General features: G+C 49.8%; 1 protein-coding gene and 1 long non-coding RNA gene across 2 annotated transcripts; both read left to right on the forward strand.

Moving 5' to 3' along the window:
* Positions 1–422: 422 nt before the first annotated feature.
* LOC142916494 (protocadherin Fat 1-like) lies at positions 423–10,821 on the forward strand. The gene is made up of 4 exons (XM_076061624.1): positions 423–434; positions 5,018–5,314; positions 7,789–7,999; positions 8,703–10,821. Exons 1-4 carry the CDS (start codon positions 423–425, stop codon positions 8,951–8,953), a joined length of 771 nt encoding a protein of 256 aa, XP_075917739.1. The 3' UTR covers positions 8,954–10,821.
* A 10,244-nt stretch (positions 10,822–21,065) lies between these two features.
* On the forward strand, positions 21,066–26,507 carry LOC142916489 (uncharacterized). The gene is made up of 3 exons (XR_012936519.1): positions 21,066–21,140; positions 26,125–26,194; positions 26,422–26,507. It is a non-coding gene; the product is annotated as an uncharacterized LOC142916489 (long non-coding RNA).
* Positions 26,508–26,957: the final 450 nt, after the last annotated feature.

Here is a 26,957-nt window from a genome sequence, read left to right on the forward strand (position 1 = left end):
CACACACACCACACACACACACACCACACACACAGAACACACACCACACACCACACACCACACACATCACACACACCACACACACCACACACACACACACCACACACACACACCACACACATCATACACACACCACACACACCACACACAAACACCACACACACCACACACACACCACACACACACCACACACACACCACACACACACCACACACACAATACACACCACACCCCAACCCACGTGTTGTGTTCATGGTGACATCATGTGGATGGTTTAACGGTGACATCTTGATGGTGGTGTGCTAACGGTGACGTGATGATGATGATGATGACGATGGTGACGGTGTTGGCAGGCGGTAACTGGGAGGGCAGCTTCCACGTGACGGAGCACAGCGGCTTTGTGGAGGTGGCCAAGCCGCTGGATGCCGAGCGGTGCTCCCTCTACCGGCTCACCGTGACGCTCACCGACGGGACCAACGCTGCAACCACCCTGGTGGGCAGGCACGCGTGTCTGTGTGTGTGTCTGTGTGTGCGTCTGTGTCTGTGTGTGTCGGTGTGTGTGTCTGTGTGTGTGTCTGTGTGTGTCTGTGTGTGTGTCTGTGTGTGTGTGTCTGTGTGTGTCTGTGTGTGTGTCTGTGTGTGTCTGAGTGTGTCTGTGTGTGTGTCTGTGTGGGGAGCGATAGTGTAGCGGTTAGCGCGCTGCGCTATGAACCTGGCGACCCGGGTTCGATTCCCGCTCACGGCCAACACCAGTGACGATTATCTGAACCGGTCCCGGGCCTCCCCTAGGTCGACTCAGCCTCAAATGAGTACCTGGTGCGGTGTGTAAACATTGCCACTAGGGAGACAAAGGCGGTCGGGCGTGGTGCTGGCCACCCACCCCCTCGTGTACCGTTCCGGCCTTCATAGGTGCTCGCTAACAGCACTTGCCCCTACAGTCTGTTAAGGCTATATGGGGGATCTTTGTCTTTGTGTGTGTGTCTGTGTGTGTGTCTGTGTGTGTGTCTGTGTGTGTCTGTGTGTCTGTGTGTGTGTCTGTGTGTCTGTGTGTGTGTCTGTGTGTCTGTGTGTGTGTTTGTGTGTCTGTGTGTGTGTCTGTGTCTGTGTGTGTGTCTGTGTGTGTGTCTGTGTGTGTCTGTGTGTGTGTGAATGTGTGTGTGTGTCTGTGTGTGTCTGTGTGTGTGTCTGTGTGTGTGTCTGTCCGGCAAAACAACCCCCTACCTCCTCGCGGTGCCGGACGGGCAACTCTGTCGTGGACAGTGCTGTGGGGGGAGATCCAATTTTGATTGGCTCCTCCCCTCATGGCATATGTGTCCACCACAGGGGCTAAACGGGGGCTCTGGACGGGTGCGAGGGGCTGGTAACCCCTCCACCTTCAATGAATTACCACGAAACCACGAATTAAACTGAAATATGTAACTAATAAGCTTGTGCTGGAGGCCCCGGGGGGCCAGGCGTCTATGACGTCTCCTGGCCAAACCCCAATTGGCGGAGCCAGGAGATTGAATACCTACCCTCGGGGCTACTCCAGAAACAACGAAAAGCCACTACGGGTGGCCACGTGGAATGTTCGAACGCTCACTGCAGAAGAGAGGCTGCCACTCCTCTGTCGGGAGCTGGACCGGTATCGCCTGGATCTATGCGGCATTCAGGAGGTCCGGTGGACCGGCTCTGGCTCCTGCCACCATGAGGGGTGGACAGTTCTCTACTCGGGGCAGCAGACTGCCAAACAACAGGGTGTGGGTCTTCTTTTGAACAAAAGAATGAAGGGGGCGTGGGAGCGTGGCGGTGAGGTGTGGGAAGCTGTAAGCCCCAGGCTACTTTGGGCTCGCCTTCCCATCAACCGGAGGCGAGAAATGGTGGTCGTGGTTACTTATGCCCCCACCGAAGATGAACATCCGTGGAGGGATGCAGGCAAAGCCGATGAGTCAGATGCCTTCTATGACCTCCTGTCACAGGTGCTGGCTAAAGTGGCCTCTCGGGATAGAGTCATCATGTTGGGTGACTTCAATGCCCGAGTTGGTCATGATACTGGCACCTGGTCTGGAGTGATTGGAGGGCATGGGCCAGATCAGCTCAATAACAACGGTAGGAGGCTGCTAGATTTTTGTGCAGCCCATGTGCTTGTAATTACCAACACGCTGTTCCGGCATCGGCGCATCCACACAACATCATGGATGCATGCCGGGTCCAAGCAAGAACATCTGCTGGACTACATAGTGACGGACCAGCGAATGCGAGCACATGTCCTTGACACCAGGACCTACCGTGGAGCTGATCTGCCCTCTGACCATCGACTAGTCATCTGTAAGATGCGCCTGCCATTCTTCCACTCCGGTGGTGGGTGTACACCCAGGACCCCATTCCAACCTAAAGTGGCCTGGTCTCAGTTATCTGATGAAAGTTGCAAGCGAGAATTTCATCATCGCTTGCGGCTGGGATTGGCATCGTCCCCGACTCCTCCTGATGTCGAGGGTAAATGGGCGAGGTTTAGAACTGTGACTCATGCAGCTGCAATGGCTGCTTTGGGTACACGGTCCAGACCTCCCCAGAGACCCTGGCTGACAGAGGAGGTGTTCAGGATGGTTGAGAAAAAGCGACAGGCCCACTGTCATCGGCTACAGAATCCCACGTCAGAGAATGAGGAGGCTTACCGCAGCCTTCGCTCGGAGGTTCGGAGAGCCGTGAGGCGCTGCAAGGATGGGTGGTGGTCGCGGGTTGCTGAGGAGATGGAGTCTGCCTCAGTGGCCCGTGATCACAAATCTCTATTTAACTCCATCAAAAAAGTAACCTGCAGCGCCACACCTATTACCATCATTAGGGGAAAAAACGGTGATCCAATCTCCGACCCCCAGGAACAGGTTCGCAGATTTGCTGAGCATTTCTGTGAGGTCCTGGGGGAGGGAAAATCCCTCAGCCAGGAAAACATCGTGGCACAAAGTGAGGATGACCCTGCTGAGGCTGCGGTGCCTCAAATATTGGAAGAAGTCACCCCCTGTGAGTGGCTGGCTGAGGTGCCATCTGCTGAGGAAGTATTGCAGGTGATCCGGAGTCTGAGACCAGGAAAGGCAGCGGGCAGAGATGATCTCCCAAGCGAAATGCTGAGGGAGGGTGGCGTTTGTGCACAGACTGCCCTATATGACATCATAACAACAGTCTGGACCACTGGACGGGTTCCGCAGGATTGGAAGGATGCCCTGGTGGTCCCCCTTTTTAAGAAGGGGGACCGCACAGACTGTAACAACTACAGGGGCATCTCACTCCTCAGTGTGCCGGGAAAGGTCCTGGCAAGGATTATTCAGCATCGCCTTGCCAGGCACGCTGAGGAGAGGCTTGCGGAGCCCCAATGCGGTTTCAGGATAGGGCGGTCCTGCACAGATGCCATATTTTCTGTCCGTCTGCTACAGCAGAGGTGTAGGGAATTCCAACAAGACCTACATCTCTGCTTTATTGACCTGGTCAAGGCCTATGATACCATCAGTAGGCCTGGGCTCTGGGTCGTTCTTCGTGCTTTTGGAGTACCTGACCATCTGCTCACGATCATTAAGGACCTTCATGATGGTGAGCGGGCCCGGGTAAAACTACGTGGCCGGGAGTCAGAGCCATTCCCTGTACACCTTGGGGTGCGACAGGGATGTCCTCTGGCTCCCACATTATTTAACATCTATTTTGACCACGTAGTCCGTGAAGCCTTCAATAGCTGTACCAGGGGAATCTCCATATGGTACAGATATAATGGGAGGCTAATCGATGCCCGGGTGCGGTCAAGGGATGGCTCCCTATTGCTCAACCACGTTATGTATGCTGATGATTTGGTAATAGCTGCTCAGTCAGAGGAGGAGTTGGAGACGCTGCTGCTGAGACTGGAGCGTGCCACTAAGAGGTGGGGCCTTACCATCAGCCCCACCAAAACTAAGCACCTGCCTGGGTATTTTGTACCATCGGACACTCCACCCCCACAACTCCCAATCGGTGATGGGGCAGTTGTGGAGAGAGTGGAGAGTTTCCCATACCTGGGCAGTGTGCTTATGACTGGCTCCAGTTTAACAGCAGAGGTCTCACTCCGAATCAGTCGAGCGGCAATATCTTTTCATCGGTTGTGTAACGCTGTGTGGAAGCTACCTGGTCTGTCGCTCCGCACTAAGCTTCAGGTCTTCTCGGCCACGGTCATTCCCTCCCTTCTCTACGCTTGCGAAACGTGGACCCCCCTAATGGAACATCTTCGCCGGTTAGAAACATTTAGGCTGGCCTGCCTACGATCCATCCTGGGTTTAACCAGACTGGATTGTGTGAGGAGCTCACAAATCCTTGAAAGATCTGGGCAGGGTCCCATCGGTGAGCTCCTCCGGCAGGCAAGGCTGCGATGGCTGGGTCATGTAGCCCGCATGCCCAGCCACCGCATGCCGAAACAGCTTTTGTTTGGCCGGATTGAGGGGGCTAAGCGGGAGCGGCACGGGCTAGAGAAGAGATGGAGTGATGTGGTACAGGAGGACGTGGAGCTGAGTGGACTTGCCGATGACTGGTACCAGCGGTGTCAAGATCGGCCTCTGTGGAGGAGGCTCGTGAAGGATGCTACTGGGCAGTTGGAGGCAGTCGCCCTCCAACAACAACGGAGGGCGGAGGAGCGACGCTCACAACAACGAGCGGAGCGCCGGGTGGCTAAAGCACAGCAGGTTGGCACAGTAGGGGGCACAGGTGGTGCATCAGCCAGTCATCTCAGTCAGTCGACCCGTGGCACCTGGGTCTGCCCCGTGACCTCCTGCCAGCGGGCGTTCGACACTTCACGTGGCCTCAGGGTGCACATAGCCTGGCACAAGCGTCGTGGTGACGTCACCGCCACTTAGTGGCGAATGGCGGTTGTTGTTGTGTGTCTGTGTGTGTCTGTGTGTGTGTCTGTGTGTGCACCGTCCACGACAGCGTTGCCCGTCCGGCACCACGAGGAGGTAGTGGGTTGTTTTACCACCCGCATCACCACATTACTCACCCCCACTACCCTCACCACCCACCCCCCCGCCAGGTGGAGGTGACGGTACTGGACGTGAACGACCACTGGCCCCGCTTCTCCCGTGACCTCTACGAGGCGACCGTGGCCGAGGAGACTCCTCCTGCCGCCGCCGGGATCCTGCGGCTGGAGGCGACGGACGCCGATGCCGGCGCCGTCGCCGCCCGGCTCTCCTTCTCCCTCGTCGGCTTAGGCGGCGGCGACGCCGCGGAGAGCCTGCGTCTGTTCCGCGTGGACCCCGTCACCGGCGAGGTCACCGCCGCCGAGAGGCTGGACCGAGAGGCCAAGCGGAGCCACCTGCTCACCGTCATGGTGAGAGGGCGCCACGCCAGGTGCACGTGTGTGTACGTGTGTACGTGTTTACATGTGTACGTGTGTGTGTACTTGTGTGAGAGTGAGGTGTGTACGTGTGTGTGTACGTGTGTGAGAGTGAGGTGTTAACATCGCCACTAGGGAGACTAAGGCGGTCGGGCGTGGTGCTGGCCACCCACCCCCTCGTGTACCGTTCCGGCCTTCATAGGTGCTCGCTAACAGCACTTGCCCCTACAGTCTGTTAAGGCTATACAGGGGATCTTTATCTTTGTGTGAGTGAGTGTGTGTGAGTGAGTGTGTGTGTACGTGTGTGCGTGTGTGTACGTGTGTGTGTGCGTGTGTGTACGTGTGTGTACGTGTGTGTGTGTACGTGTGTGTGTGTATGTGTGTGTACGTGTGTGTGTGTGTACGTGTGTGTGTGTACGTGTGTGTGTGTACGTGTGTGTACGTGTGTGTGTGCGTGTGTACATGTGTTGTGTTGTACGTGTGTGTGTACGTGTGTGTGTGTGCGTGTGTGTGTGTACATATGTGTGTGTACGTGTGTGTGTACGTGTGTGTGTACGTGTGTGTGTGTACGTGTGTGTGTACATGTGTGTGTGTACGTGTGTGTGCCGACCGTGCAAATCGAAGGTGCTGATGACGACGATGATGACGACGATGACAACGATGCCGTGACCGCTGTCTTGCGTGGTGACCATAGTGTCCTGTATAGTAGTGTTTAGCGTACTGTGTAGTAGTATATAGTGTACCGTATAGTAATGTGTAGTGTAGTGTATAGTGTAGTGTATAGTGTATAGTAGTGTATAGTGTAGTCTATAGTGTAGTGTATAGTGTAGTGTATAGTAGTGTGTAGTGTAGTGTATAGTGTAGTGTATAGTAATGTGTAGTGTAGTCTATAGTGTAGTGTATAGTAGTGTATAGTGTAGTGTATAGTGTCCTGTATCGTAGTGTTTAGCGTACTGTATAGTAGTGTATAGTATAGTGTATAGTAGTGTATAGGCTAGTGTATAATGTAGTGTATAGTGTAGTGTATAGTAGTGTAGTGTATAGTGTACTGTATAGTGTACTGTATAGTGTAGTGTATAGTAGTCTATAGTATAGTGTATTGTATAGTTGTGTAGTGTATAGTGTAGTGTATAGTAGTGTATAATGTACCGTATAGTAGTGTATAGTGTAGTGTACAGTGTAGTGTATAGTAGTGTATAGTAGTGTAATGTATAGTAGTGTATAGTGTACTGTATAGTAGTGTACAGTGTAGTGTATAGTAGTGTATAGTAGTGTAGTGTACAGTATTGTATAGTGTACTGTATAGTAGTGTAGTGTATAGTAGTGTGTAGTGTAGTGTATAGTAGTATAGTGTACAGTAGTGTATAGTGTACTGTATAGTAGTGTACAGTGTAGTGTATAGTAGTGTATAGTGCAGTGTATAGTGTAGTGTATATTAGTGTAGTGTATAGTAGTGTATAGTGTAGTGTATAGTGTTGTGTATAGTGTAGTGTATAGTTTAGTGTAGTGTATAGTAGTGTAGTGTATAGTAGTGTATAGTGTATAGTAGTGTATAGTAGTCTATAGTGTAGTGTGTAGTGTATAGTAGTGTATAGTGTGGTGTATAGTGGTATAGTGTAGTGTATAGTGTAGTGTATAGTAGTGTATAGTAGTCTATAGTGTAGTGTATAGTGTAGTGTATAGTAGTGTACAGTGTAGTGTATAGTGTAGTGTATAGTAGTGTACAGTGTAGTGTATAGTGTAGTGTATAGTAGTGTGTAGTGTATAGTAGTGTACAGTGTAGTGTATAGTAGTGTAGTGTATAGTAGTGTGTAGTGTAGTGTACAGTATAGTAGTGTACAGTGTAGTGTATAGTATTGTGTCGTGTAGTTTGTCACGTAAACAAACCGCGTAACCGATGGCCACGTTTTGTTTCGGTGACGACAAACCTTGGTGATTGGCCGTGTCAGGTGCCGGTGTCGCAGTTTGACGGCACCGCAGCGCCGGTCACGTCGCACGCGACCAGCACGACGTGACTCACCGCGGACGGTCTCCTCCTGTCAGGGGGCGTTCGTGGCGAGCGATCTCTCCGCTCGGACCTCTCTCTCACTCTCTCTCTCACTCTCTATCTCACTCTCTCTCACTTTCTCACTCTCTCTCACTCACTCTCTCTCTGTCTCACTTTCACACTCTCTCACTCTCTCTCTGTCTCACTTTCACTCTCTATCTCTATCTCACTCTCTCTCACTCACTCTCTCTCTGTCTCACTTTCACACTCTATCTCTCTCTCACTCTCTTCTCACTCTCTGTCTCACTTTCACTCTCTCTCACTCTCTCTCTGTCTCACTTTCACTCTCTCTCACTCTCTCTCTGTCTCACTTTCACTCTCTCTCTCTATCTCTCTCTCACTCTCTCTCTCTCACTCTCTCTCCCTCACCCTCTCACTCTCTCACTGTCTCTCTCACTCTCTCACTCTCTCGCACAAACAGGTGCAGGACGGCGGGATCCCCGTGAGGCGAGCGTACGCCACGCTGGCGGTGAGCGTCGACGATGCCAACGACCACGCGCCCCGCTTCACCGGCGGCCCCTACGAGGCCCGCGTGGCCGAGTCGGCGGCCGTGGGCTCCGCCGTGGTGCGCGTCACGGCGCTGGACCGCGACGAAGGCCCCAACGCCGACGTCAGATACAGCATCAGCCACGGTGACCGCCTCACCACCACTCCCACCGCTCCCACCACCACTTCCACCACTCCCACCGCTCCCACCACTCCCACTACCACTCCCACCACTCTCACCACTCCCACCACTCCCACTACTCCCACCACCACTCCCACCACTCCCACCACTCCCACCACTCCCACCGCTCCCACCACTCCCACCACCGCCACCACTCCCACTCCCACCACTCCCACCACTTCCACCGCTCCCACCGCCACCGCTCCCACCACCACTCCCACCACTCCCACCACTCCCACCACTCCCACTCCCACCACTCCCACCACTCCCACCGCTCCCACCACTCCCACCACTCCCACCACTCCCACCGCTCCCACCACTCCCACCACTCCCACTCCCACCACTCCCACCACTCCCACCGCTCCCACCACTCCCACCACTCCCACCACTCCCACCTCCACTCCCACCACTCCTACCACAACCACTCCCACCGCTCCCACCACTCCCACCACTCCCACCGCCACTCCCCCCCACGCGGAGGGAGTTTCTGCACTGGAGCACATTTCCCGTGTCGCGTTTTTTTCGTGGCGACGCTCCGTCGCGTGTCTCTCCCCCGTCCAGCTCGGATCGCCGGCGGCCGACGGGCGCCGGGGCTTCCCACCCGCGGCGTTCGCCCTCGGCGGTTCCCTTCGCTTTTGACGACGCGAACTCGCGAATTCCCCCGGCAGGAAACGTGGGGAATTCCTTCGCCGTCCACGGCGCGCTGGGCGTCGTCTCTGTGGCGAGGAAGCTGGACGGCTCCGCGGTAGAGGCCTACGAGCTGACGGTGAGGGCGGCCGACCGGGGGCGCCCGTGCCGCTCCACGAGTATCACCGTCCACGTCGTCGTCGTCGTCGCCGCCGCTACCGCAAACACCGCCTCGGACGGCGCTCCACCCACATTCGCCTCCAGAGGCGGAGTGGTCGATTTACACCCGTAGAATAACACAGAGACCCGTAGACTAACACAGAGACCCGTAGACTAACACAGAGACCCGTAGACTAACACAGAGACCCGTAGACTAACACAGAGACCCATAGATTCACACAGAAACCCATAGATTCACACAGAGACCCGTAGACTAACACAGAGACCCATAGATTCCCACAGAGATCCATAGATTCACACAGAGACCCGTAGGCTAACACAGAGCCCATAGATTCCCACAGAGACCCGTAGACTAACACAGAGACCCGTAGACTAACACAGAGACCCGTAGACTCACACAGAGACCCGTAGACTAACACAGAGACCCGTAGACTCACACAGAGACCCGTAGATTCACACAGAGACCCGTAGACTAACACAGAGACCCGTAGACTCACACAGAGACCTGTAGACTCACACAAAAACCAATAGACTAACACAGAGACCCGTAGACTAACACAGAGACCCGTAGACTCACACAGAGACCCGTAGACTCACACAAAAACCAATAGACTAACACAGAGACCCGTAGACTCACACAGAGACCCATAGATTCACACAGAGACCCGTAGACTAACACAGAGACCCGTAGATTCACACAGAGATCCATAGATTCACACAGAGACCCGTAGACTAACACAGAGCCCATAGATTCCCACAGAGACCCGTAGACTAACACAGAGACCCGTAGACTAACACAGAGACCCGTAGACTAACACAGAGACCCGTAGACTAACACAGAGACCTATAGATTCACACAGAAACCCATAGATTCACACAGAGACCTGAAGACTAACACAGAGACCCAGAGATTAACACAGAGATCCATAGATTCACACAGAGACCCGTAGACTAACACAGAGACCCAGAGATTAACACAGAGACCCATAGATTCACACAGAGACCCGTAGACTAACACAGAGACCCGTAGACTCACACAGAGACCCATAGATTCACACAGAGACCCGTAGACTAACACAGAGACCCATAGATTCACACAGAGATCCATAGATTCACACAGAGACCCGTAGACTAACACAGAGCCCATAGATTCCCACAGAGACCCGTAGACTAACACAGAGACCCGTAGACTAACACACCGTAGACTAACACAGAGACCCGTAGACTAACACAGAGACCCATAGATTCACACAGAAACCCATAGATTCACACAGAGACCCGTAGACTAACACAGAGACCCATAGATTCACACAGATCCATAGATTCACACAGAGACCCGTAGACTAACACAGAGACCCATAGATTCACACAGATCCATAGATTGACACAGAGACCCATAGACTAACACAGAGACCCATAGATTCACACAGAAATCCATAGATTCACACAGAGACCCGTAGACTAACACAGAGCCCATAGATTCCCACAGAGACCCGTAGACTAACACAGAGACCCATAGATTCACACAGAGACCCGTAGACTAACACAGAGACCCATAGATTCACACGGAGACCCATAGATTCACACAGAGACGCATATATTCACACAGAGACCCGTAGACTTAACACAAAGACCCATAGATTCACACAGAGACCTGCTGGACTATCCTACTCACTTCACCAGCCGTCCACCACCCAGCCTGCCTCTCTCTTTACCCCCCCTCGGAGCGGTGCTGGGCCTCCCCTATGTACGCTCTGCCTCAAACGAGCGTACCTGCTGCTGCAGCTCCTGCTGCTGCTGCGTAGTGAACATCACCGCGGGGGAGACAAAGGCGGTCGGTCAGGGGTGGTGCCACAGTGTTAGGTGTGCGAGTAGGAGCACTCGTTCCGACAGTCTGTTGGGGCTACACGGGGCGTGGGGAGTCATTGTCTATTGCGGTGACATTGTCAGTGAATGTTCTCGATTAAACAAAATTGCTAAACGTTGTTTTGGATTTTTGCGCATACAATGTTTTTGTTTTTTCCCTGCAACTCATTTCATCGTGAGAATGGGGAAATGCAGAGGGGGTGGGGAGAGGGGTGGGGTGTGCAGTAACATCCAGCCACGTGACAATTTAACGACGGTCGAGTTTCTCGGAGAGTCCCCGACGTGAAGTGAACCTCGTGGCCGGACCCCCCGGGGGTCCCCAATAAACGGAAGCCAAAATCGCCGCCCAATTATTTACTTTTGGGCGACTCCGTCTCCCCACCCCCCCCTCCCCCCCCACTAGCGCACGCAATAAACGCAGCGAGCCACCGGGAATCAATCCTCCGGTGCTCCGCCGAGCACCCCGTCGTCGTCTAAGTCGTCGTCTAAGTCGTCGTCTAAGTCGTCGTCTAAGTCGTCGTCTAAGTCGTCGTCTAAGTCGCGGCCAGAACGGCCGTAGTCACAAAACTTTGATGAGCGCGCGTCGAGCGGAGCTCGTCGAGAGGAAGAGGTCGCCTCGTCGGTTGGCCCTTCAGCGGACATGAAACGACGTCGCAACGCAGTTCACGCGAGAGCCGGGGGGCGGGGGGGGGCTTATGGGACCCCGGGGTCACCGCCATGAGGGTCAAATGTGTGAAGGTCTCAAGCAGATGCAGAGGGCAGGGGGTGCACGCTGGAGCGTAGCGGACTGGAGAAGCACCAGGGCCCCAGGTGCACAGTGAGGCGAGAGAGAGAACCGCGCTGGGAGTTGTCACAGCAGCAGCAGCAACAACAGCAACAACAACAGCAGCAGCAACAACAACAGTAACAACAGCAACAACAGCAACAACAACAGTAACAACAACAGCAACAGCAACAACAACAGCAGCAGCAACAACAACAGTAACAACAGCAACAACAGCAACAACAACAGTAACAACAACAGTAACAGCAACAACAACAGCAGCAACAACAACAGTAACAACAGCAACAACAGCAACAACAACAGTAACAACAACAGCAACAACAGTAACAACAGCAGCATCAACAGTAACAACAACAGCAGCAGCAACAACAGTAACAACAACAGCAGCAGCAGCAACAACAGTAACAACACCAACAACAACAGTAGCAACAAAGGCAACAACAGTAACAACAACAGCAACAGCAGCAACAACAGTCTCAATAACAACAGCAACATCAACAACAGTAACACCAGCAACAACGGCAACAGCAGCAATAATAGGGGTTTTTCCCCTTTTTTCTGGCAACAAAACTGAAACCTTTTGACAAGGATTCATGTTTACTGCATTAACCACAATGCTTGTGGTCAAAATACAAACAAAACACATACTTCATCATCATTATTAAAACACACACTATGATAATATATATGTGGCATTGTCCTTTAAACTGATTGGTCCACACCAAGGGACGGCTTTCTTTTGAGCCTGATTGGTCCACACCAAGGGACGGCTTTCTTTTGAGCCTCAACCCGATGGGTGCTCGACCAGAGGACGCCAAAAGGCGTCACACAGCTCAATCAGTTTCAAGGACAATGCCACATATATTATCATAGTATGTTTTTTTGTGCATTTTGACCGCAAGTTTTGTGGTTAATGCAGTGACATGAATCCTTGTAAAAAAAGGTTTCAGTTTTGTTGCCAGAAAAAAGGGGAAAACCCTACTATTATTACATGTTTGTACTGGCAAAGGAGGTTTAATGAACAACAGCAGCAGTTAAGAGGCCGTACATAAATGATGTCACGCACCTGGGGGGGGGGGGGGTCAGACATTTGTGACGATGTGTGACGAGGGGGGGGGGGTTGAGAAATGTGACGTCACTTCAAAATGCTCAACTTTAAATAAATATAGAATTGTTATAACAACACTCCTACAACATTGGAGTGCAGCGCCACATGAACAACGCACTGCAATGACAACAATAGTTTAAAGCGATTTGAAGCATGTTTTATTTTCAAAATAGAAATATGGTTTTGGGGGGTGGGGGGGGGCAGAGCTTTGTGACGTCATATTTGACTTTTCATGACGCCGTGTGACGAGGGGCGGGGGAGGAGTCAGGATGAAAACATTTCGATTTTCCTGAAACAGAGTCCGGGAAATATCCCGTGATGTCATACGGAATTAAAACCAATCTTGCGTTAAAGTTTACACCAAACACTCGTGGTATATAACAACATAACAAAATGCAAAACTAAGTTGGCTCTACAGACTCTAACAAAAATCATTAAAGCTAAGTTATTCAGATGATTTTTAACCATGTGCTAAACAAGAACGTGCTATTAAAATGGAATGAAGGGCTTTCACTGTTAAACCGTGCCTCAGATTTCATCTGTGGCCGGTTCAGGGCAGCCAGGTAAAAGCCATGGCAGGTGAGGTTGCCTTTGGTGGTGGTGCTTCAAGCCAGTCTAGCAGCCACGTTTTAGGCCGTGGCTGCTACAGGCAGACAGCAGTCACCTCACAGCATGGCTGTGGCAATCTCTACTGTAGCTGGCGTGGCAGAGAGTCAGGTTAGCTTACAGCAGACCATACCTATTGAGGCATGGCGGGTCTTGTATATGTTGAGTAATGGCAAGTCGAGTCGCGCTTGGGCTGTGTCAATGGTTAGTGGCCCTTGGCAGTTGAATGGGTCGGTGCTTGTCCCCGACAAGTCCATGGGTTCAGTGGCAGACTGTGGGAGTGCTTGGTATTTGGAATGTGTCGCTCGAAGACCGTGGCAAGTGGAATGGCTTAGTAGCTGACTGGGACATTCCACGGCACGTGGAGAGAGTCAGTGGCTGGCGGCTGTGGCGGTCCGTGGTGGTCCGTGGCAGTTTCACGGAGATCCGGGGTGGAGTGGCGTCAGCTTGGCACGTTTAGAGAGGCCAAGACGCAAGGTCGGACCTGATGTGAAATATTTTGACGGCACGACAGGCGGGTCCAAGGGTGTTGTTGGGGTCAGGCTACGAGAGTAACAAATGCGAACTCACATTTTACTTTTTTAAGTAGTCGTTATTTTGGTGACTGCGGCGGCATGGAGAGGCCTTCGTCCGTGAGTGGACCACAAACTATCGGGGGGATTTTTAAACATTATTTTAAAGTTACTCCGAGCATTACACATATTTAGTTGCCATGCGACCATTGACTTCCTCCGAAGTAATTCGAAGAATGTCTTCATTTGGAGTCACAATTCGACTTAAAAAAACATTCTCTTTTTGCATCCCTTTTTGTGTTTTTCTGCCTCCTTCAAAGAGTTTTGTTTCTGCTCAATCGGCATTTCTGACGTGCTCTATCCACTGCTAGATGAAGGCCACCCCAAAGCTGTCGCCATCCCTCACGGTCACACAAAAATGAATTTAGCACACGCTTCCATATCCTCGCTCCGTCCCCGCAGTTGACGTCCACGTGTTGCCACTCCGTCGCGAGCCTCGCTTACGAGGCGATAACACTCAGCACTGCGAGGTCCACACCATCTCGCGGTCTCACAACCTACATCACTTGGAAAGCTCTGGTGGTCATCACTTATCAAGGTACTTAGCAGGCTTAAAAAAAACCCCTGATTAGCTTCCTAGACCCAGTGGAGATCAGGCACATTCATGGATGGTTTCATCGTGGGGGAAAACGTGAAAGTAAATGCCGAGTTAGAAACACGTGTGCTTTGTGCCGGTCGTGGTGCAATGCTTTATCCTTACCTGGAGGAACCCACTTGGGTTGACGCGATGTCGTGGCACGAGCAGTGACACTGCCTTTGTTGAGGACAGGCAGCGGGGGGGGGGGGGGGGGGCTGGAGCTGTGTTTCGGTGATTGTCGAGGTGCAGGATCTGGCCCAACATTCGCCCTGGCTCCACGTGCCGCGCCCTTTGCACTGCTGGCCCTGACCACGGCTACTGCGGTCCCTCTCCTGGTGGCGGGAGTGGCGGTGGCCGTGGCGGTCCTGGGTGCCTTGAACCTCTTGACGTGTGAAGGTCGGCACGGCGTACATGGGGGTGGATGGCCAGCACCATGCCTGGAATTGCACCAGGTACTCATTTGAGGCTGAGTCGACCTCGGAGAGGCCCAGGACTGGTTCAGAAAGCCGCAAATCTGTAGAATCTCATACCGGGTGCATCGTCAGTGTTTACGGTGGCACTGCCGGGAAGACACCACAATTTCCGTCTGATCACCAGCGGGGGCAAGGACCTTCTTGAGGTCCCTCTCAAAGAGACGCTCATCCGGGGATGGTCTGCGCAGAGTGGGGCAAAGTGCGATTGAAGAGTGTGCTCCTAATCTCAGCTCGTTACCTGTATAAAAGACACCTGGGAGCCAGAAATCTTTCTGATTGAGATGGGGTCAAATACTTATTTCCCTCAATAAAATGCAAATCAATTTATAACATTTTTGACATGCGTTTTTCTGGATTTTTTTGTTATTCTGTCTCTCACTTTTCAAATAAACCTACCATTAAAATTATAGACTGATCATTTCTTCGTCAGTGGGCAAACATACAAAATCAGCAGGGGATCAAATACTTTTTTCCCTCACTGTAGAAAGTTTCACGGCAGTGCCTACCCATCTGCAAACAAAGGCGATTTTCAATCAGTGACATTGACGCTGCATTGAAACTCGTCATGATCGATTAACATGACACCGGTCCAAATCAATTAACGTAAAGTTACGCCAATTAAATGCCGGAACACGGAGCCCGACCAACACTGTCCCAACTGATCCGACGTACCAATGTCATCGATTGACGCGGTACTATGCCGATCAGTCAACGTGACGCAGCGTTTGGCCACCATCGGTCAATTAACATCGATGCGCCAAACCAATCGCATCTCTGATTAGCACGGTTGGCTACGTACGGCGCGAAAGACGTTCAACGTACACGCGTAATCAATTAAGGACGATCAATTAACATTACACCGTGACAATAATTTGGGCGAGCCCGTGTATAAATCGATTAAACGTTGCCAACGATTTACATTGTTCATTAACAGTGTCAAATAAGCAATTAACGTTTTAAATCAAATCAATCAACAGTAGCAATTAATTAAGTTGCAGTGGAAATGAAATAACAGTGGCAATCAATTAACAGTGCCAATCAATTAACACAAGCGTGGTCACCACATCTATGCCTCTAAGTGTAGTGATTGTAGCATCACCACTGTGCACACACGCACATGTGTGACGTCAATATGCGGGGGAGCGTCATTACCACGCGGGTCCACACACACACATGACGTCATCCCGGCTGGAGGCGGGAATGACGTCAGGGCCGGGTCTGGACTCGGGAGGTCATGAGGGTGGTGTGAGGTCGTGGCACTCTCTGTGACCCCGGCTGGACACGTGACTGGACCCCAGTGGGGGCCGGGGGCCTAGGGGGCACCTCGGGGGGCACGTGGACAGCAGGGGGGGGCTTCGAGAGGGTCCTCGAAAGGAGGCGTGGCCAGGCCGGGGCCCGCCGAGGCCCATATATGCAGCCTCCTCACGAGGTTCGAGGCTGCCCATATCAAGAATGAAGATGCATCGTGAAGACGCCAAGAAGAGTCAAGCCTCCAGTCAGCGGACCTGCCAGTAGCCCACCTGGCTGGGTCACGCTAGAGTATCTGAGAAGTGTGTGTTAGCTAGAGTAGGTCGGTGGTCACCACCCTACAGACCTGCCAGTAGCCCACCTGGCTGGGTCACGCTAGAGTATCTGAGAAGTGTGTGTTAGCTAGAGTAGGTCGGTGGTCACCACCCTACAGACCTGCCAGTAGCCCACCTGGCTGGGTCACGCTAGAGTATCTGAGAAGTGTGTGTTAGCTAGAGTAAGTCGGTGGTCACCACCCTATGCGTAATGTAAGAGTTAACTGTTGCCCTCAAAGGCGTAGGACACATCCAAGCAGACGTTGCGAGAGCTGAAATAGCCACTATTCTTAAGAATGCTAAGAAACCCATTAGTAACATCAGCAAAAATGAACGCTCTGAATTCGGGAATTTAAAAAGCAGAAGTGATATAGTCATCCTCTCAGCCGATAAAGGCAACGCTACTGTTATTATGGATAAAGATTCATACAACAACAAAATCCAGAATCTGCTCAACGATGGAAGTTACTCAAAAATAAAAAATGACCCTACTAATAGCCTAGCGATGAAAACCAACAAGATCATCACAAGTTCGACCTCCCTAATCGACCCAACTAAACGTTTCATCCCTAAAACCTTCTGCTGCAAGACCCCCTAGATGCTATGGTCTTCCCAAGATTCATAAAGAAGGCACCCCACTACGACCCTTCGTATCCACGACCAACTCCCCTACCTATAGACTAGCCCGCTTTCTGTCAGATACCTTGCTGCCTTTCACTGGCAAGACCGCCTCAGCAGTACTTAACTCAGCCCAATTGGTCTCTATGGTCAAAGACGTTGTACTGTCCCCTGACGATATCCTTGTCAGCTTCGATGTGGTCTCTTTGTTCACCAAGGTCCCAGTACCTGATACCATTGAAATAATTGAAAATTTGGTCCAACATGGACTAGACCCCGACACACCTGCACTGGTTAGGCACTGCCTCAACAATACCTACTTTACTTGGAATGGCTCCTTCTACAAACAAAATGAGGGTACCCCCATGGGATCCCCCTTGTCACCAGTGATAGCCAATATTTTCATGGAGAAATTTGAATCAGACGCCATCCAGACTTCCACCCTCAGACCTTCCCTGTGGAAGAGATATGTGGATGACACTTTCGTCATTTGGCCACATGGCCTCCCAGCTCTGAACCTTTTCCTACACCACATCAATTCCAGACATCCCGCCATCAAATTCACCATGAAAGTGGAGAAAGATGGCAAGCTACCATTCTTAGATGTTCTGTTTTAGAGGAGACCTGATGGCTCATTGGGGCATTCTGTCTACAGGAAACCCACCCACACAGATTCCTACTTGAAACCTGATTCCCACCACCACCCAGCCCAAAATAATTCTCGAATCAAAACTTTATACCATAGGGCTCATTGCATTTCGGACCAACACCACCTGACCAGTAAATTAAAACATGTACACCTGGCCCTCAAAAGGAATGGTTACTCTGACCGTACCATCCGCCAAGCTGTCTCTCCCTCCATACAGAAACAACCACTTGATACTCCGGTCAAAACCATCACACTTCCATATATAGCAGGCGTTACTAAAAAGATTTCCAAAATTTGAAACAAACACAAGATCCAGGTCCGGTTCAATACAGTACACAAAATTCGTGATCTGATCCCATCGGTGAAGGATGTCATTCCTGATTTACAGTACCCCGGGGTTTACAAATTGAGTTGTACGTGCGGTGATTGCTATATCGGTGAGACAAAGCGACAAGTCTCTGACCGAATTCGCGAGCACAAATCAGATTTGAAACACGGCAAAACGAATTCTTCTGCCGTGGCTGATCACTGTTACAACGCTGTGAGGGATCACGATATAATTTTCTCCGATACCAAGGTTCTTTGCAAACCCACGGGCTTTCTTTTATCAGAGATTTGTTCATGAAGCAATTCAGATCTACAAACACAGACACAATTTCAACCGAGAGGATGGTTTCAAATTAAGCAACCATTGGAAAGATGTTCTAAATCGAACTAAACATTAAACTAATTTCAATGGTACAGTATATTTTTCAAGTAGTGGTACCCCAAACTTTCGCAGCTCTTATAAATTCCCTTTTCACACCATCAATAGGTAAACTCCCCCTCCCCCCCTTCCCCCTCGCGCTAAACGGCACGTACACCACCTCTTTCCTAAAATCCGCCGATCGAATGCTAATTTTTATGCTAATTTCTTCGTCAGAACACCTTGTTTGCTCGCACACAGTTTAAAGGTCCGCTGTCTGAGCGTGGTTGTGTTTCGCTAAATTCTCCTGTTTGATGAGTACTAGGTGCCTCGGTGAATGTATATGCTCTGACTTTAACATAGCTATTTCTGTGACCAGTTATAAGCTAATCACTCAGCTATTTCAATGCTAAATTCTATGCTAATTCCTTTTTCTTCTTTGGTTCTTTCGGTAAAGTCACGTAGAATGATAATAAAATAATAAATTGATAAAATAAAATAACACAATAATATTCTCACGACGTTTCGGCCACAACACAAGCGGCCTTCATCAGGTGAAGGGGGCGAGACTGTCTGGTAGGACAGCGCTGGAGTGAAAGAGCCACGTTCAGATACGGCCTTTAAGCTGTGTGAGAGGAACAAAGCGCCTTGACAAAGGAATTAGCATAGAATTTAGCATTGAAATGGCTGAATGATTAGCTTGTGACTGGTCACAGAAATAGCTATGTTAAAAGTTAAAGCATACACACCCGCAGAGGCACCCATTGTTAAAGGGATTAGCATAGAATTTAGCATTGAAATAGCTAAGTTAAGGCATACACATCTTGACAATGGAATTAGCATAGAATTTAGCATTGAGATAGCTGAGTGGTTAGCTTGTACCTGCTGCAGAAATAGCTACGTTAAAGTCAGAGCATACACATTCACCGAGGCCCTTAGTACAAATCAAACAGGAGAATTTAGCATTGAAATAACTAGGCAAATCCAGCATTGAAACAACTGAATGATTAGCTAGTGACTGGTCACAGAAATGACTACACATCTGAGCTATTCACAGTACTATATAGTGAACCAATAAAAACTAAAATATAAATTACCTTCATGTTATCAATAAACTCTATATTCTCCAATCAGCTAAGCTACCAACAATAAGTCGTTATATATCACAATGCTATATGGCGAAAAAATGGGTGGATTCTTACCCTCAAATTTCAGCCCCACGGATAGCTACGGGTCCCGTTCAGACGGACGAGTTCGTCCATGGTCGGAACAGAGGAGGGGGAGAGAGACAGCTGCGAGGCCCTAGTATGCTCCATATTGTAAAACTATACCATTAACCGTGGTGTGAGAGGTATTAAGAGGCAATGCTGGCGAAAGAGCTGCGGTCTGAAGGTCATCGTAAAAATACAATTAATTAAGAACAGAAATGATTTAAAACATCTTTCCAGTGAAGTCACGTTGAAGAGAAACAACAAAATAACAAAATATATATAAAACAATAAAAAATTCTCACGACGTTTCGACCATAAATCAAACGGTCATCATCAGGTGTGTCGGTTTGCATAAATTTATTCTCTTCAACGTGACTTTACCGAAAAAACTAAGAATATGAATTACTGCAGTCACGAAAGCTTTAAATCAAAATCTTTCCAGTGGTTACTAAGCCTGAATCCATCTTTAGCTTGTGACCAGTCACAAGCTAATCATTCAGCCATTTCAATGCTAAATTCTATGCTAAGTCCTTTGTCAAGGCGCTTTGTTCCTCTCACACAGCTTAAAGGCCGTATCTGAACGTGGCTCTTTTACTCCAGCGCTGTCCTACCAGACAGTCTCGCCCCCTTCACCTGATGAAGGCCGCTTGTGTTGTGGCCGAAACGTCGTGAGAATATTATTGTGTTATTTTATTTTATCAATTTATTATTTTATTATCATTCTACGTGACTTTACCGAAAGAACCAAAGAAGATGAATCATTGCAGTCACGAAAGCTTTAAATCGAAATTTAAAAAGCTAATTCCTTTGTCAAGGGGTACCTCTGCGGATGTGTATACTTTAACTTAGCTATTTCAATGAGCCATTTCAATGCTAAATTCTATGCTAATTCCTTTGTCAAGGCGCTTGGTGTTTTTCTTCTCACACAGCTTAAAGGTCGTGGCTTCTTCCACTCCAGCGCTGTCCTCCAGACAGTCTCGTCCCTTCACCTGATGAAGGCCGCTTGTGTTGTGGCCGAAACGTCGTGATTTTTTGTTATTTTATTTTCACCTACGTGACTTTACCCAATATAACCAAAGAGTATGGATCCTAGCAGTCACGAAAGCTTTAAATCTAGAAAGGAGCGTGTCTCATCCCCGGAAGTGACGTCATGCCACCTGCTGCCACGTGACGTCACGAGGTAACAGGAAGCTATCGCTTCCTGCACTGAAATCCGAGGTGAGAAATTCTCATTGCTGTTGTGGTTGTTGTGGTGGTTGTTGTTGTTGTTTACCAAGGTAGAGCCTCGCTCTCTCTCGTAGGGATGTCAGTTGAGTAGCAGCGAGCATGGGAATCGATGTCCAGGTTGGAACTTTACAACGCGGGGCCTAGCCACGCGGGGCCTTGCCTCCTGCCTTCGCCTGATTGCGTTTATTTAAATTATCTTGCTTAAGTTTAATTTGTCTTCACCCGGCTCGCCACTTTGTAACTTTGTTTTATTGTAAATATTCACGCAGTTTTTATTTTTTTCACCAGGCCAAGCCCACTTGAGCTGCTATACCGCTCTTGTTATCAGAAGCGACCTGCCCACAACAACAATAACAACAAGGTGGGACTTGATAATTGGTTTTTTACCCTTTTATCTGGCAACAAAACTGACACCTTTTTTATAAGGAGTCATGTTTACATTGACCACAATACCTGCGGTCGGAAAGCAAACACAAAACAACAACTCTGATAATGTATTGGAACTGTCCTTGAAATTGATTGGTCCACACCCGAGACAGCTTTCTTTAGAGCCTCGTCTCACGTTGGTGTTGGACCAGAAGACAATGCACCACAGTGCCACATACATTATCAGAGTTGTTGTTTTGTGTTTGCGTTCCGACCGCAGGTATTGTGGTCAATGTAAACATGACTCCTTGTAAAAAAGGTGTCAGTTTTGTTGCCAGATAAAAGGGTAAAAAAACAATCATTTTGTTACTGGCAAATGAGGTTTCCAATGGTGTAAGGTGGGGCTTGTCAACAGCGTGGTGGTGTTCACTCTAGACGCGTTGGCAGTGTTCACTCTAGACACGTGGCGGTGTTCACTCTAGACGCGTAGTGGTGTTCACTCTAGATGTGTGGTGGTGTTCACTCTAGACACGTGGCGGTGTTCACTCTAGACACGTGGCGGTGTTCACTCTAGACGCTTGGTGGTGTTCACTCTAGACGCGTGGCGGTGTTAATTCTCTACATGTAGAGGGGAGACCGGGGGATCGGGAAGGAAATCCACACAACCACGGGGAGAGAGAGAGAAACGCAGCCTCGGCTGTGTTGATTGATCCTCAATTAACTACTTGGTGGAGTGAGGAAGCATTAATACTGAGCAGGTGAAGGTGGCCAGGCGTGGGTCTGGACACACCACCACCTGTGAACCATGCCAGTGTGTGACAGTGGTGGAGCCAGTGGGGGGTGGGGTGGCACGTGCCCCCCCAACGATCCGATTGAAATCCCTCATTTTGATAGGATCATTGGGGTTTATTAGTAACGAGCTTCACTACCCAGCTTCGCCCGGGACTTGGATTCTTGTCTTTGGTTAACTTCGCATTCCCTTCTATTTCACTGAAAAACCCTGGAAAAAAATGATGCTTGCAAGAAAGAAAAAAGCCAAAACAAATAAATTTTAGATTTAAAGCTTTCGTGACTGCTAGGATCCATACTCTTTGGTTCTATTGGGTAAAGTCACGTAGGTGAAAATAAAATAACAAAAAATCACGACGTTTCGGCCACAACACAAGCGGCCTTCATCAGGTGAAGGGACGAGACTGTCTGGAGGACAGCGCTGGAGTGGGAGAAGCCACGCTTAGATCACGACCTTTAAGCTGTGTGAGAAGAAAAACACAAAGCGCCTTGACAAAGGAATTAGCATATAATTTAGCATTGAAATGGCTCATTGAAATAGCTAAGTTAAAGTATACACATCCGCAGAGGTACCCCTTGACAAAGGACTTAGCATAGAATCTAGCATTGAAATAGCTGAGTGATTAGCTTGTAACTGGTCACAGAAATAGCTATGTTAAAGTCAGAGCATATACATTCACCGAGGCACCTAGTACTCATCAAACAGGAGAATTTAGCGAAACACAACCACGCTCAGACAGCGGACCTTTAGACTGTGTGCGAGCAAACAAGGTGTTCTGACAAAGAAATTAGCATAAAAATTAGCATTTGATTGGCGGATTTTAGGAAAGAGGTGGTGTACGTGCCGTTTGGCGCGGGGGGGGAGAAGGGGGGGAGGGGGAGTTTACCTATTGATGGTGTGAAAAGGGAATTTATAAGAGCTGCGAAAGTTTGGGGTACCACTACTTGAAAAATATACTGTACCATTGAAATGAGTTTAATGTTTAGTTCGATTTAGAACACCTTTCCAATGGTTGCTTAATTTGAAACCATCCTCTCGGTTGAAATTGTGTCTGTGTTTGTAGATCTGAATTGCTTCATGAACAAATCTCTGATAAAAGCCCGTGGGTTTGCAAAGAACCTTGGTATCGGAGAAAATTATATCGTGATCCCCCACAGCGTTGTAAAAGTGATCATCCACGGCAGAAGAATTCGTTTTGCCGTGTTTCAAATCTGATTTGTGCTCGCGAATTCGGTCAGAGACATGTCGCTTTGTCTCACCGATATAGCAATCACCGCAGGTACATCTCAATTTGTAAACCCCGGGGTACTGTACATCAGGAATGACATCCTTCACGGATGGGATCAGATCATGAATTTTGTGTACTGTATTGAACCGGACCTGGATCTTGTGTTTGTTTAGAATTTTGGAAATCTTTTTAGTAACGCCTGCTATATATGGAAGTGTGATGGTTTTGACCGGAGTATCAAGTGTTGTTTCTGTATGGAGGGAGAGACAGCTTGGCGGATGGTACGGTCAGAGTAACCATTCCTTTTGAGGGCCAGGTGTACATGTTTTAATTCACTGGTCAGGTGGTGTTGGTCCGAAATGTAATGAGCCCTATGGTATAAAGTTTTGATGAGAGAATTATTTTGGGCTTGGTGGTGGTGGGAATCAGGTTTCAAGTAGGAATCTGTGTGGGTGGGTTTCCTGTAGACAGAATGCCCCAATGGGCCATCAGGTCTACACTCAAACAGAACATCTAAGAATGGTAGCTTGCCATCTTTCTCCACTTCCATTTTGAATTTGATGGCGGGATGTCTGGAATTGATGTGGTGTAGGAAAAGGTTCAGAGCTGGGAGGCCATGTGGCCAAATGACGAAAGTGTCATCCACATATCTCTTCCACAGGGAAGGTCTGAGGGTGGAAGTCTGGATGGCGTCTGATTCAAATTTCTCCATGGAAATAGTGGCTATCACTGGTGATAAGGGGGATCCCATGGGGGTACCCTCATTTTGTTTGTAGAAGGAGCCATTCCAAGTAAAGTAGGTATTGTTGAGGCAGTGCCTAACCAGTGCAGGTGTGTCGGGGTCTAGTCCATGTAGGACCAAATTTTCAATTAGTTTAATGGTATCAGGTACTGGGACCTTGGTGAACAAAGAGACCACATCGAAGCTGACAAGGATATCGTCAGGGGACAGTACAACGTCTTTGACCATAGAGACCAATTGGGCTGAGTTAAGTACTGCTGAGGCGGTCTTGCCAGTGAAAGGCAGCAAGGTATCTGACAGAAAGCGGGCTAGTCTATAGGTAGGGGAGTTGATCGTGGATTCGATGGGTCGAAGTGGGGTGCCTTCTTTATGAATCTTGGAAAGACCATAGAATCTACGGGGTCTTGCAGCAGAAGGTTTTAGGGAGGGACGTTTAGTTGGGTCGCTTAGGGAGGTCGAACTTGTGATGATCTTGTTGGTTTTTATCGCTAGGCTATTAGTGGGGTAATTTTTTATTTTTGAATAACTTCCATCGTTGAGCAGATTCTGGATTTTGTTGTTGTATGAATCTTTATCCATAATAACAGTAGCGTTGCCTTTATCGGCTGAGAGGATGACTATATCACTTCTGTTTTTTTAAATTTGCGAGTTCAGAGCGTTCATTTTTGCTGATGTTACTAATGGGTTTCTTAGCATTCTTAAGAATAGTGGCTATTTCAGCTCTCGCAACATCTGCTTGGATGTGTCCTACGCCTTTGAGGGCTACATCGACCTGAGAGATGATATCATCTATTGGTATGTGTTTTGGGGTGACAGCAAAATTTAGTCCCCTAGCCAGTACTGTTTTCAGATTGTCCGAAATCGGGGTGCTACTCTGATTAATGACGATTTTGTTAACATCTTGTTTTGTTATATGTGGAACTGGGTTCTTCTTTGATAGGTGGTTGAATTTAGAAATCAGGTTAGCTTTACATTACATTTATTTTATTTATACCTACGTTAAATTTTTATTTATTTTATTTATACCTACATAACATTTATTTTATTTTATACCTACGTTAAATTAAATATTTTAATAAATCAATTACTTTGCCTTTGATATATATATGTAGATTAGTAATAAATAGTTAATTGAACTACTTTCACGTTGACGGATTGGAAATAGGAATAGCACTGGCTCACCACGGGGCTTATCGCGTGGTATCTGGGCAGTTTTTTTGAAACGTTATCCCCACAGTTTGTGAGTACAATTCCTCGCAAGTTGCGTCCACAGAGACAGACAGACAATGACGCTTCTAGGTAAGAGTAAGAAATAAATCTACGTGTCGAGGAGAGACGAGAGAGCCAAGAGGTCACCTCGGGAGACGGGGCGGCGCGTCAACCTTAGTCACGTGACTGAGGGAGTGTGGGCGTGCCGTGCGTACGTGTGTGTACTGTGTGTGTGTGTACCGTGTGTGTGTACTGTGTGTGTGTACTGTGTGTGTGTGTGTACCGTGTGTGTGTGTGTGTGTACTGTGTGTGTGTACTGTGCATGTGTGTACCGTGTGTGTGTGTACCGTGCGTGTGTGTGTGTACCGTGCATGTGTACTGTGTGTGTGTGTGTGCGTGTGTATTGTGCATGTGTATTGTGCGTGTGTGTGCACCGTGTGTATGTACTGTGCGTGTGTGTGTACTGTGCGTGCGTGTTGTGCGTGTGTGTGCACCGTGTGTGTGTACCGTGCGTGTGTGTACTGTGTGTGTGTAACATGTGTCTGTACTGTGCGTGTGTGTGTGTACTGTGTGTGTGTTTACTGTGTGTGTGTACTGTGTGTGTGTACTGTGTGTGTGTGTACTGTGTGTGTGTGTACCGTGTGTGTGTACACTGTGTGTGTGTGTACACTGTGTGTGTGTAACGTGTGTGGCGGTAGTCTAGCGGTTAGTGCGCTGCTCTACGAACCTGACGACCCGAGTTTGATTCCCGCTCACTGCCAACACCCAGTGACGATTATTTGAACCGGTTCTGGGCCTCCCCTAGGTCGACTCAGCCTCAAGTGAGTACCTGGTGCGGTGCGTAAACATCGCTACTGGGGAGACAAAGGCGGTCGGGCGCGGTGCTGGCCACCCACCCCCTCGTGTACCGTTCCGGCCTTCATAGGTGGTGCTGACACTTGCTAACAGCACTTGCCCCAACAGTGTGTTAAGGCTACACGAGGGATCTTTGTCTTTGTATCACCACCCAGGAGTCACGGAGCTTTTGAGGCTCCGAGCCACGTGGGGATCCACAACAGCGTGAGGCGGTGCCACTCACAGGTGAGACTCGGGGATATGTGATTTCTAATCGATAGCCATCCGTCGGTTAACCCATCGCAACTGCTGAGTCTGTCACGCGACTTCCTCCTTCCAGCGAGCCTTTGACGCTTCACGTGGCCTCAAAGTATACCTGGCCTGGCACGGGCGCCACGGCGATGTCACTGCCACTTACTGGCGAACGGCGGTCGTTGATGTCGGTGTTGACGGCGGCCATTGTCGTGGTACAGGTGCGCGTGGTGCATCGCTACCCCCGGCAAGACGCTGCGGGAGGGGCCAGGAGGAAGAGCGCAATCGGAGTACCACGATGGAGAGAGAGGGGAGAGGCGGGGATGGGGCAGGACAGAGAGGACCAGGGGGTGGGGGGGATCGACCAGGGGGAGATAGATGGGGTGAGATGAGAGAGCTCGTGAGGCAGAGGGCACAGAGGGAGATGGCCAGAATTGAGAGGGGCAGAGGAGAGGGTGGAGAGAGGCCATGGAGAGTGGGGGAGAATGTGGAGCGGGGGCGGGCGGGAAGAGAGCGTGAGATGCGGGTGAGGGAGGGGGCAGGAGGAGGTGGACGGTTGGAAGAAGGGGTCATGGGGCTAGAGGAGGAGCAGTGGGCTCGGAGAGAGCTTGCTCGATGGAGGGGAGGGAGAGACGTGCGCGGGGAACGGGAGGATGGGGTCAGGGCTTTGGGAGCGAGGGAGAACGTGGACCGGGGGGGACAAGAGAGGGAGATGCGGGCGAGGGAGGGCGAGAGGGGTGGACGGGGGGGAGAGAGG

This window comes from Petromyzon marinus, unplaced genomic scaffold, assembly GCF_048934315.1.
Source record: "Petromyzon marinus isolate PM22_M1 ecotype Great Lakes invasive population unplaced genomic scaffold, UKy_Petmar_22M1.pri1.0 PM_G_Scaffold_39, whole genome shotgun sequence".
NCBI lineage: Eukaryota > Metazoa > Chordata > Hyperoartia > Petromyzontiformes > Petromyzontidae > Petromyzon > Petromyzon marinus.

What these genes read in the sequence shown, in the direction of transcription:
- LOC142916494 (XM_076061624.1), top strand. An exon ending in GCCACCTGCTCACCGTCATG is followed by an intron (nt 5,315 to 7,788) that starts GTGAGAGGGCGC and finishes TCGCACAAACAG; the next exon opens with GTGCAGGACGGCGGGATCCC. An exon ending in CAGATACAGCATCAGCCACG is followed by an intron (nt 8,000 to 8,702) that starts GTGACCGCCTCA and finishes TTCCCCCGGCAG; the next exon opens with GAAACGTGGGGAATTCCTTC.